The sequence below is a fragment of the Crinia signifera genome, chromosome 4 (genome assembly GCF_055691185.1).
Source record: "Crinia signifera chromosome 4, ASM5569118v1, whole genome shotgun sequence".
NCBI lineage: Eukaryota > Metazoa > Chordata > Amphibia > Anura > Myobatrachidae > Crinia > Crinia signifera.
The window spans coordinates 118,831,626-118,844,447 of record NC_139220.1 but is presented as its reverse complement, the minus strand read 5'-3'; the positions used below and the strand labels follow the sequence as shown (position 1 = coordinate 118,844,447).

The window sequence follows — 12,822 nt, the reverse complement described above, 5'->3', positions numbered from 1 at the left end:
AATATCTTCTCCTCCAGCGTTTGGATCCAGGTCTTCTGGAGCAGGCTGAGTGTTAGTAAATGTGAGTGTATATGTAACCCCCGGTGTATGTAACAGATATAGGAAGAGTTTGATTGTCGGCAGGAAATTAAAAAAAAACCTACTGCTAATCAATTATAGAAAAGAAAATGGGACATGAAGATTTCTTTAGAAATCACTGTGTAATATTTTTTTTCATGCACCCCCAGAGAAAGTAATATTTTTCCTTAAATTAATGATATTTCAGCTGGACTTGCTCTGAGATCAGGACTGGAAACAACTTTGAGGACTAATTATCCAATTGGTAGTTCCAATTAGCTTAAATGTCTTTAATTACTCACTTTTGGAACCAGTGCCTTCTCTTTAAGCATTGGAATTTGGGTCTTCTTCAGCAGTGTGAGTTTATGACGTATGTGTGACTCTCTGCAGACTCTGACATAGTGCTACCCAGCTGCAGAGAGTGTATGGGGCCTGTATGGGTCCGAATGGAGACTGCGCACTGACCTCTACTCTGCTAATATGTTTGAGACCCAATACACACTAGAGGATATTGTAAAAGATATCTCTCAGAAAGGGCTTATTGAGCTACATCTGTCACACTATTGTCTAGTGTGTACATTTAGTATCGTAAATGATGCAGGCTCCCATGCATCATTAACGCTGTCTGCTGAACATACAGGTCAATTTAGTTATAAAGCTAACGTCCTACATGTTCCGCGGGTTACACTGACATCACTGTGCATTGCGTTCAGTGTGTATGCTCAATATTGGCGACCCGTGGCCGATATTGTTAACTATATTGCCCACTGCCACCATCGCAAAGTGTATGGGGCTTTAATTTAATCAGTAGAAATTGCTTTTGTAAGACTTTGTATTCAATGATGCAGTTTTGACATTAATATTACTCTCATAAGAAAGAACTCCAGTAATATTTTCTTATTTGAGATCCCAGAGTCACTGAGAATTGGTGAGTGTATTCAATGATTGGATTAATCTTTATAACAAACCTGTGATGGTTGTAGCAGTCTCTGTGCACCTCATTGTTCCATTCAAACACTGGCTAGCAGAAAAAGAAAAACATCTTTACTTCTGTAAAACATATAACTTAGAACACAGGTTCTCAAAGTCGGTCCTCAGGACCCCACACATAGGCCCTTATTCTGATGAGTCGGGCGGCTGCGTGTGCAGTCGTACGGCCGATGTTTGGTGTTTGCGCATGTGCAGAGGAGTTTCTGTGCATGTGCGAACGCCTCGCACGTCTGAACGTGGTGTGATTTCCGTACAGAAAATGATCGGTCGGAACCATCCGAGCAGGGGGTGGAGAGGGGCGTGAAGGGATGTTCGGGCTCATTACCATATGCGTACGCCCCGCGTTTCATGGGCGTTCGCATGAAAACGCTGGGCGTACTTATGGTAATCCAGCAGTGACGCACGGGGCGTACGCACATAGCCGGATGCCAGCTGCCCGCCCATATCCCTGTATTTATACGCTTTCATGATGGACGAGCCTGACCGCTCGGTCCATCATTCGATGGTCGGAGACCATCAGAGAATAGGGGAGGTTCCCACAGATGGGGAGGTGTTCTCATGAAACGTCCATTCGCTCGGCGTCTTACCACATTCAGACGGTGTGAGCGATCCGTACGGTAGGCGGAGCTAAGAACACTCAGTGCCTGTCCAAAATAGGCATCCGTCCGAGTCAACTAGAATAAGGGCCATAGTGCATGTTTTGCAGGTCTCCTCACCAAATTAATTGAAATAATTAGCTCCATCTGTGGATCTTTTCATATGTTTCAGTCAGTAATGAGTCCACCTGTCAAGTGACCTGGGCAACATGAACTGTGTGGGGTCCTGAGGACCGAGTTTGAGAACCACTGACTTAGAAGATTAATTTTTAACAAACCTCATGACACAACATTTGTAAGTACAGTATAATCTGTAGTTTCTAAAGTAAACATTAATAGTATAATTATTAAACTATCATCTTACCATGACCCGGATTGTTTTAGTATCACTTCTCCTGGATGGTAGATTCGGCCTTTGTAATAACAACGACAGCTTGATCTGATTAAACATAAATAATTATGATAGCATGATAGTACCTGTTATATGTACAATACATGCTTGATGTAATAAAGTAATATTTATATTCCAAATATATTATAGAACAGGGCTGCCACGTACTGTATAATATCAGGATAGGACCCTGTAAATTGGAGAAAGCATTAGTCTTATTGTTTATTTCTAGGCGGGCTAATACTGGGTGCTATCATTATTATTCCAGTAATTGCAGACCCCAGTGCCCATTTTCATTTGGCAATAGGAGTAATATCCACTAAAATGCCTGCATCTCTCACATTTGTTATATAAATTCAAATAAAAAATGTTGTGTAAAAAAAGATTATATTTCCTATATAAGGCAAACATTACAGGTCATTATGATGAGTAAAAATGTGTGCTTGCGAACTTTCACATATTTTGACAAATTCAATTGGCACTTAAAGGGTTAAGGACCTCACGGGCTTGGAGCTCAAAATGTTCAAGGGCCTATTATGAGAAGTGGAGGAGATGAGGCCAAAGCCATGTAGACATGTGGTACCCATACACTATACGGCTCAATACTTGTGATCTATGGCCAACCGTGAGGCCAGATGGTGTCTGTCTGGGGATCAACATGCTGCCATGATGATGGGCCTCTTTTTATGCCATAATAATAGAGACATTCACTCCAACCTATACAATTGGATCCTAGATATAGCAGCATATACTTTGTGTCATACGAACTTTAACCAGTCCTTTGTATATGAAATGTTATCATTCTTATTCATTATTATTCTATCTTGTTAAGTATATAATAAATGTATTACTTAAATGAAAGAAACCTCTCTATATGTTGAATTTTTGAATAATTCGAAAAAAAGCCAGCGCTGGTTAATTTATTTTTTCCTTTTGTAGCTAAGGAAGGACTGTGAGCGATCGCACAGAACTCATTCTGCACACGTGCAGAGTATATGTCCTGCACCAGGCCAGTTCCCCCACCTTCAGGTTAGTACATAACTGCCCTTAGGGTTTTAACAAGGTCCAGGAGGGAATTTTTCTTTAAATGAAGGGAAGTATTAGAACAGGAGGACATGCACTGAAACTGGTGGGAGGTAGGTTCAAGGGAAATCTGAGAAAAAATTACTTCACAGAAAAGGTAGTGGACAAGAGAAATAGCCTCCCATCAGAGGTGGTAGAGGCTAAGGGCCAGATGTATCAAGCTTCAAAAGTGATACAATGGAGAGTGATAAACAGCCAGCCAATCAGCTCCTACCTGACGAGTCCTGTGACGTCAGCTGCCCACCCACCGCAGGCATCGGCCCACCTGTGTACCCATTGGAATGCCCAGCATTTTCATGTTGACACCAATTAAATGCTGGGCGTTCCCATGGGCCAGCCCCATTTCCACTGCCATCTGCATCCGGCCCGCCCCGATGGTTGTGAACAGCTCTGCGCCTATGGAAGTCACTGAAGCCATTCGCAAAGGGTAGCTGTGCATGCGCATAATAGACCAGGTGCAGTCCCCAACACATTGGGGCGGGGCTGAACTCGCAACATTACGAGTGAACTAGAATCACCCCCAAAGTGTGCACAGGTGCTGGCTGCTTGTGGACATCAATAGGGTTCATGTGTCTACCTTTTTCATGATTGCATATCAACCTATTGACCCTGTCGATCTATTGACCCTTTTGGTGTCAACCTATTGACTTTCTATTTAGACACTGTAGATCTATCAAGTGGAACCACCTATACCTATTGAATGGCACCTCATGGAACTTTTGCTACACACTGTAGATAATAACCAGTATTTGCAACAGTGAAATAATGTGTGAAAGCAACTTACGCTTTAAGGTCTGTCTGTAATCTTAGCAGCAGGTGGAGTGTGATTGGACCGGGAGGGACTTCCTCCAATGCTGGTAACTGTACTCGTGAATAGGCGCTGAACAGCTCTAGTGCAGAGCAGGAGAAGCAGACGATCACAGCGGCAGCTTACACCCATACAGTTGTGGCATAGCCTACTTACTGGAGTGAATGTGATGCTCAATTAGCATTCCGATGGCAATGAAACAAAGCTTGCAAGGCAACAGGCCATGACTGGCTTCTCCCCTCACTTATACACGGATCCGGTTACCTGTATTTGAAGAAAGTCTCTGGGGCCATGTACATTCTTAATGGATTTTGATTAAGAGGGGAATTTATGTAAGCTTAGAGAGAGAGGGAGAGATAAAGTGGAGAGAGATAAATTACTATGAGCTTCTCTCATGTTACAGTCTGTTTGAAAATTGACAGTAGCTGATTTGATATTCCTTTATTTCTCTCCACTTTATCTCTCTATGCTTTGATAAATACCCCCTCGGGATCACTGAATAGTGGATTGGTCCAAAGTCCCTTTCATATGCTGCGGGATCAATCATTAAAAAACAACAGTAGTTTTAGGTAATTTTCCCACTGTGTCTTAGAAATAAAATGCTTCATTGTACTGAAAAGCATTAATGGGCAGTTGTGTCTATGGTATGTGTCACATACTCATATTATGTAAAGACAAGTGCCACATCAGCAAACTGCAAGGTAGCACAGAATATACTGTATATGATACATTTAAAGGTCAGTTCTAGAGGATGTATCTGTAAATTATATGTAGTTCATTTAAGTAATTTAAGATCAAAATGTTGTTGCCAGATTGCCCAGGAGTACTGAAACCTAACTAAAAAGTGACTGCAAACTAGGGACTGCCATTGACCATCGATAATTCAAAATCATTGATGGTTTATGGCTGAACAGTTTTGCCATCAATGGAGGAGAACCAGATGGTTTCCCTCCACCGATGTCAACCAAATGAATGGGACACTGAGCATAGCTCCGCTCACGACACCCGCCTGTGTTTTGATTGGCCCACAGACCAATCATTCAAAGAAAAGGAATGACTATTGATAGGTAAAAACATTGATGGTCATCCATTGCATAGTATGGCCCTATTGATGGCCAGTTGCACTATTGCCATCTATGGCAATGGCAACAATAGCCATCCCTACTGCAAACCAAGCAAACATAGACTAGACATGGCCATCTCTTTTTGGCTCAGTGGGCAGATGCTTACGGGCTCCAGTATTCAAAGGGCTCATGGCTGATAAAAATTCCCATCCATACCCAGCTGGACTAACGTTCAGCCATAAACCATCAATGATTTTGAATTATCGATGGTCAATGGCAGTCCCTAGTTTGCAGTCACTTTTTAGTTAGGTTTCAGTACTCCTGGGCAATCTGGCAACAACATTTTGATCTTAAATTACTTAAATGAACTACATATAATTTACTGTGGCATAATTTGAATTGGGGGTTCTATTGTACCACACTCCTGTCCATATTCCAGTTGTGGAGGAAGTTTTTCTGGCATGGAGCACCAAAATATTTCGTTTCGGCTCTGCAGGGGCATTGTAAGAGAGGAGGAGGCCTGTGTGCAGTCTTCTTTCTCCACCTTTTTCATTTCGACATTTTGACCATGTCGACCTAATGCATGCTGGCCTTTTTCACGTGTCAAGATTTTGACTGTCGACCAATAGTGGTAGACTATTTGATAGTCTACGTAGACACTGTCAACCTAATGACCACATCCCAATAAAAAGCATACTGGGTAACTCATTGTTAAACTGCTTCTGATCTGTAGTTAATGTAAGACAAATATACTTACATTGGAACACAAAAGCTTAGAGACTCATCAAAGTACTTCCCATCCGGACAGTTACAGCCTTCAATACATTCATCACTGCAGGCTTCTCTCAAAGAAAGGGAAGAACAAGTCCGGCCACAGAAAGAAGAGCACTGGTGGTACAACATCCCATACCGACATATAACGCCTAGAGAACAGGAGTCACATAATAATGTATAATACTAGGCTAAACCAATCAGAGCAGACTTTTACATGGGGTATTTAATACAAATAAAGTAGTGAAAAATAGTGGAGATGTTGTCCATAGCAACCAATCTGCATCTACCTTTTAATTTTATAGAGTGTACTTGATAAATGCTTTGTTAAAGCTGATTGGTTGCGATAGGTAACTTCTCCACTAGTCCACTTCTTCACTTTTTCCATTGCTTGATACATCAACCCCTGGATGAGAGGAGCATGGCACGCCCCTGTGCAGGTCAGTGGTGTTTTATGGCTCCAAAATTATAGTCTATTCCCGTTATGAGACACCTCAGTGATTAGGCCATGCCCTGACAAGCCATCTATGGCCCTATACAGTATGATTGCTTTGTAGCTGTTCGTATATTATGTTTTGCTATTTAATGTCTGTTTCTATGGCACTATATGTGACAGTAATGTATAATAACAACTGGGTATTATTGAGCTAAGTAATATACATTAAATAACTGAAGTATATAACTTTCAACCATTCTCTCTTTCATTGCTCATGGGTCAACAGTAGATATACTTTATAAGAGAACCATTAGGGTGGAAATTACAGATTTGGAGACATGTTTTGTATACAGTAAATAGGACTATCTATTTTTGAATTAACACACTGTGGCAGGAGCAGTTATATCACAGTGACTCTTACTACAGTCTTTACTTTCTGACATTGTCCTAAATATGTGGGTAGCAAGTGCGTACAGGTCTGTGTGATGAATATTAAGGTTATATTATACCTTCCAACTTTGAGGAGCTCAATCCCGCCAGAAACTTTGGAGGTGTGGCCCAGCAGAAAGGGGGTGTGGTCCAAGGTCACGCCACCCTTTGTGACCACTCTGGGGCATGAATAGATGCTGTACGCATGCACACAGCATCTATTCACTTGCGACTGGGGGGACTCCAAACTGCCCCCCCCCCCTGCACGGGACACTGTCGGCCCTAGAAGGGATGCGGGAACGTCCCCAAAAAACAGGACTTTCCCGTAGAAAGCGGGACAGTTGGGAGGTATTGTTTCATTCTTTAAGACATTTATTTTTAATAGAACTGCATTAGTAGTTCTAGAGAGACATTCACAGAGAGACATTCTTGCCTCCTTTCGAGACCTTCTTTTTGAGAAAGATCAATGGGAATCGTCATTATCCAATCAGCTTCTGTGCAATGCAACAATTTGTTATCTAGAGAAACTTTTTTTTCCCGCTATTTATATGCTGTACAGCATAATGACAATAGTAGAAAACCATTTTAATTTACATTGAGTTAACTATGGCTTATATGGTCTCAGGCAAATAACAGTAAAACAACTTAATTATTGCTCTACATCTTTTAGATGTAAAATTACAAATATACACATACTGTATGCAACCTATGAAAACAAAGCAATGTGTCCTTACTCACCACAAAAGGAAACATGAGATCTGAAGTTGACAGTGACGCCATGCTTGTTGCATATGTAGGCGTAGTGTGCCAGTGCATTGCACAGACAATTACTGCCACATTTGCAGGCATCAAAGCGACATAGCTGGTAATACAATCCTGGGCTCACATATGCATGGCACTGGGAAAAGAGTTCTTGATTGAGAACATCACAATGTGTTGCATAACCAACTGAAAAAGAGTATACATAGTTTTTAGCCATTGACTATGAACTCCCAAATACTGTAGCTACTGAAACACAGGTTTCCGAAATAAAAGTCCTGCAAGATTCAACAACCAATGCAAAGGTTCCTGACGTCTCTCAATATATATGTATATGCATTATATTCTTATCTATTCTTTTGTGTTCTGCGTTTTTTTATTTATATTTTTATTGGTACTTGTTTCCTAGCACGGCGCCACTGATTTTAATTGTATGAAATCGGGTCGCAAAAATCGGGTCAAACGCATAGCATGTGACGAAATCGCATGTGACCAGACCGACCCTATTTTTACATTGGACCCAATGTTAAATGGTCCCTGAGACCCGATTTTACATTGGCCCCAATGTTAAATGCCCCCCAGACCCCATTTTTCATTGCATCCCCCCCCCCCATTGTTAACGCCACGGCACGATCAACGTCAACTCGAAGCGTGTCGAGCGCAGCGAGCCCGCGAGGGGCGGCGGTATGCATCCTCCGACCTTTTCATACCCCCACGTCAGCGTGGAGTTGATTTTATATAGTGTGACGAGCGCAGCGAGCCACCGAGCTCGAAGCGTGTCGAGCGCAGCGAGCCCCGCGAGGGGACGCGCATTACTTCAGACGTATTACGCATCCCCCTGCGCTCACCACACCATATAAAATCAACTCCACGCCGATGTGGATAGTGGGGGTATGAAAAGGTCAGAGGACGCGTACCGCCGCCCCTCGCGGGCTCACTGCGCTCGACACGCATCGGGTTGACGTTGATCGTGGCGTGGCATTAACAATGGGGGGCATTTGACATAATTCACCATCAGGGTGGGTTTACAATTAAAAATCGGGTCTGGGGGGCATTTAACATTGGGTCCAATGTAAAATCGGGTGTCAGGGACCCTTTTTACATTGGTTCCAATGTAAAAATCAGGTCGGTCGCATCGGACGCATCGCATGCCATTATAGTTAAGGTATGCGATGGGACCCGACGAAAACAAGTACCTTTAGAAAAAGGAAATACTGAAGACAAAATATTAATGTAGGCAAGTAATTAATCAAAAGCAGATACGGGGTAGTATACAACAATAATTTTGACGCTTACAACCATTAAATATGCATATCAATGCAGTACATATGTCTAAATTTAGCGTGTATAAACTGACATTTTTCTCCTATTTGATGGGACTGACTCCTATTTTAGAAACTTACAGTAGTTGGTGATAGCATATTCACTAAGAGAAGGCCAAATGGTTACGGTATTTTAGATTTACAATATCTAGGTCTACAGTCATATGGTCGACCACTAATGGTTGACAGTGAAAAGGACGACAGGGTCAAAAAGCTTGACATGGTCAAAATGTCAACAGCGAAAAGGTCAACATGGTCCAAAGGCCGATAGTGAAAAGGTCAACAGGGTCCAAAGGTCGATAGTCAAAAGGATGACAGGGTCAAAAAGTCGACATCCAAATGGTTGACATGAGTTTTTGGGGTTTTTTTGTGTCTATGTCGACATAGGTTGTCATTGACACCGCCTAAGTGTACCACATCCCCTCTCCCCTCGACATGCGTTGGGCTAAGTGCCTCACTGCGCTGGGCACACTATCTTATTCTCCCTTCACACCATAGTGGATGGTAGGGTATGAAATACCGCCTCTCGCCAAAATTTTGCATGTCAACCTTTTGGCTGTCAACCTTTTGGCAGTGGTCGACCTTATGACTAAGACAATCTATCATGAGTCTGGATACCATGCCAAATATGGATTGGATGCCTTTCTTTCCATAAATAGTATCTATAGTTATTTATGTATTATTGATCTACCTACAGAATATATTCAACCACCATTCTTGGCATCAGGAGCATACTCCCCCCCCCCCCCCCCCCCCCCCCCAATGAGGCATCATTGGTACCTGTCAGACTTTTATACTGCCTTTATCTAGAGTGACAACATTTACAAGTGCTGAAGTTGATGCATCTGTCTCTTTTGCAACATTGATGCTTTTCCATTATACTCAGCAATGAGTAGACCTTTAAATACTATTTCCATGAAATCTACTCAACTCTGGACACCAATGCAGGGTTCAGACATTATAGTCAGATTATATAAATGAGGAGGGTTACCATTTTGCAGATTAGTGTCACTACAGGAATATTCACTGGGGTTAAACAAGATGATGATATTTCCAGGCATTGGCGTGTAACTGTGGTGTTCCTTCAATCATACCTGCCGGAGAGCTATAAAAATATGGAAATATGTTAGAATACATAGATTTAGATACACAACTGACTTTATCTAGGGAGCAGTGATATAGAGGATCTTATATTACAAAATTTAGAGAGTAACTTATGATAATATAATGTCCTCATACAAAGTTCTTTATAATTTTAAGTCAAATATATATAAAATTTATGTCAAATATTCTCACAGAAAGTCATCTCTTAGATTCCCATTAAATGTTCCGCATAGGCCCAGTGTTCTCCTCTTCCAGGCACTGCTGGCTTGAATATAAAGCCTGTCTCCTCCTTTAGCAAACTGAATTCTGATTCCAAATGTCGTCTTCAGCTGCACAAACATTGAGGACATGTTCCGAACCTCGATAACACCTGCGGTGGGGAAGAGATCTATTCTTTAGTAATTTATCATCATTAGGATTTATTCAATTGTTTTTCAAATAACAGAACACAGAATAAATATGTGAAAGGAGAATGGAACAGTAGGGAAACTCCAACATAGGTTAATGCCTTTCTATACAGAAGAATACCATAAAGTACAACAAAAGTGCATTGCACACACTTCAGTCTTGTGAATTTTTATATAAGTCATTATTTAAATGTCTGTTACAAAAAATGAATGTGTCAATGTACCCACTATGTTGAAAAGGAGAATATAAAAGGATACACGCATGTTGTAGGTCACAGTGAGTCTGCTATCTAGGGCTACCACATGCAGTGTATCGGTAGTCTGTGGATGGAGATCCCCTTTCTGGCTTCTTCACCTCCTTCCCCACAGCTTTTTTCCCACCCACCTCCTGGGCCCGCCACTCTGCACCTAAACGTGGCCATACACACGCAGATTTATCTTCAGATCTGGCTGGTTGGAACAAAAACATGGTTATGGATGAGAACAAATGACATTTGACCATTTGCTTGGAAATGCTGGAAAACTGACAAACTGTCACTCATCCATAACCATGTTTTTGTTCCAACCAGCCAGATCTGAAGAGAAATCTTACTAGTGTATGGGCACCTTAACTCTGGCCCCTATAGTGTGTGGCTATTTTTTTCTCCGGAACTGATCTTGTGGCATTCTTACCTCTGACTTCATATGTTCCTCCTCTGCTTCAGCTCTTCCTTCCTCCCTACAGTCTCCTCACCTTGGACCCAAACAACTCCCATCATTGCCCCCTCTCCCATCATGGCCCCCCATTTCTTACAGGCTTATGCTGAAAATGTACCCTTTGAGAGGGAAGAGCCAAGTCTCATTACTCTCCCCTCAGCCAGGGAGAGATCTACAGTAAGAGTGGATCCCATCTCTTCATCTTCTACATGAAGATAAGTCCCATACATGTTAAGGAGCCCATACACGGTCCGTTGTGTAGGGCTCCGTTCTGTACTATGCGATGCGCGCTCCCGCGCATCACATAGTACGGTACAAAAAGTATGTGCTGCACATACTTTTTGTACTAGGTACACATCGGAACGGATCGCAGTGCATGCGATGTGTACTTTAAAAGTACAGAACGGACCGAAAAAACGGACCGTGTATGGGGGCCATTACAGTTATGTTTTAGAGACATTTGCATACACGTAGCCTATGGAGAACATATTGGAGTACGTACATAGTGCATACTTTACTGGAAGATACATCCTTTGGGTCCCTCCTGATAACAGCCATGTAAGTGAAATTTTTTACTTTCTGTGAAGAATAACAACCTCCCTTTGTTACCATGGTTGGCTACAATTGTATTATAGTGCAGGGAATGTGGTACATTTCTAGTGATCACAAGGGTGGAGCATTCACAGCTGACAGTCCCAGCATCAACTTACACATGGTGAGATTCCCTTGCTATTCGACTTAAGATTCGAGTGCTATGCAATCTTTGCTAACTCTGTACTTTTTACATACAATTTATACAATCTGAATTAGATTTGCACTATATAGTCATTGCTGCCCTGTCTATCTGGGTTTATATTTGTGCTGTCACAGGATCACAAGGTAAAAAACCTGTGCAATCTGCATGCGTTCTGCATACAACCTTTTTACGATCTGCATGCGATTTTGACTATATAGACAAAATCTAATGCCAAATCTCACCGTGTGTACACAGCATAGATCCGGGAAACATTGGCTATTGTTAGCCTATGGTCACTCAGAATGGCTGCCACTACTGAGATGCTGGAGATGTGTGTCCAGCATACAGACTTGCAGTTGGTGGCCAATACATGCCGCAACAACACTCCAGACATGCCCACATTTTTTGGCACTACTCACAAAATGGTGGGTAAACAATATAATCACAAAAACTTTATACACTTGTTTAAATTTAAAGACAACTTGGAACCTGCCTACCTTTTCCCAACATATACACACACAATTTTTAAATGAAAAAGAATTTCCTAACTATTGCCCAATACTAACAAAGAGGTTCAGGTGAGAACAGTCTAATTTAATAATTAACAGGGTTTTTTTTGTGCTGTAACAACTGGCACAGCCCCATGCTGCTCTCTATAGCAACAAACTGTCATTTATTTCTAAGGCGCCATCGGAGGGAGCAGTCACATCTTTGTTGCTTCTAGTATTTGTGTTTTGTGGTGTAGGGTCACCACTGTGGGGTACACCCATCGGATGCTGCCTAGTGCTCCATTTGACTGATCCATTCCTTTTTCTGTGTATAGTAGTTATAACAACGATCAGATGACGGAACCATAAAAATTAGCTATATTTTTGTACCTGATACTTTTAGAAATTGTTTATCAGGTACAACAGGTCATTGAGCTCCAGGTTCGTAACTTTTTACAGCGGTGCCTTGTCCAGAGCGCATCTACACTGTGGGGACTCACACCTGCAAACTCCTTGTCTTTTGGCCAAAGACTTTGGCAGTGCATTCCCTCCGCACTGCACTGTGCTCTCCAGCTGGCTGGTTCTCATTCAGTCATGGTGTCAGAGGGAAAGCACTGTGCTGATACTGATTGGCAGTCCCCCTCCCCCTAGACTCTGCTCAGTCATGGCACCGCCTACAGCTCGG

General features: G+C 42.1%; 1 protein-coding gene across 1 annotated transcript in view; it reads right to left on the bottom strand.

Annotated features, from left to right (window-relative positions):
* OTOGL (otogelin like) overlaps positions 1 to 12,822 on the bottom strand; it is a 205,333-nt gene that overhangs the window by 131,351 nt on the left and 61,160 nt on the right. The window contains 8 exon segments of the mRNA XM_083182312.1: positions 1,026 to 1,078; positions 2,008 to 2,082; positions 5,747 to 5,912; positions 7,364 to 7,573; positions 9,237 to 9,270; positions 9,719 to 9,759; positions 9,762 to 9,811; positions 10,003 to 10,180. Coding sequence (XP_083038438.1) covers positions 1,026 to 1,078; positions 2,008 to 2,082; positions 5,747 to 5,912; positions 7,364 to 7,573; positions 9,237 to 9,270; positions 9,719 to 9,759; positions 9,762 to 9,811; positions 10,003 to 10,180 — 807 coding nt within the window.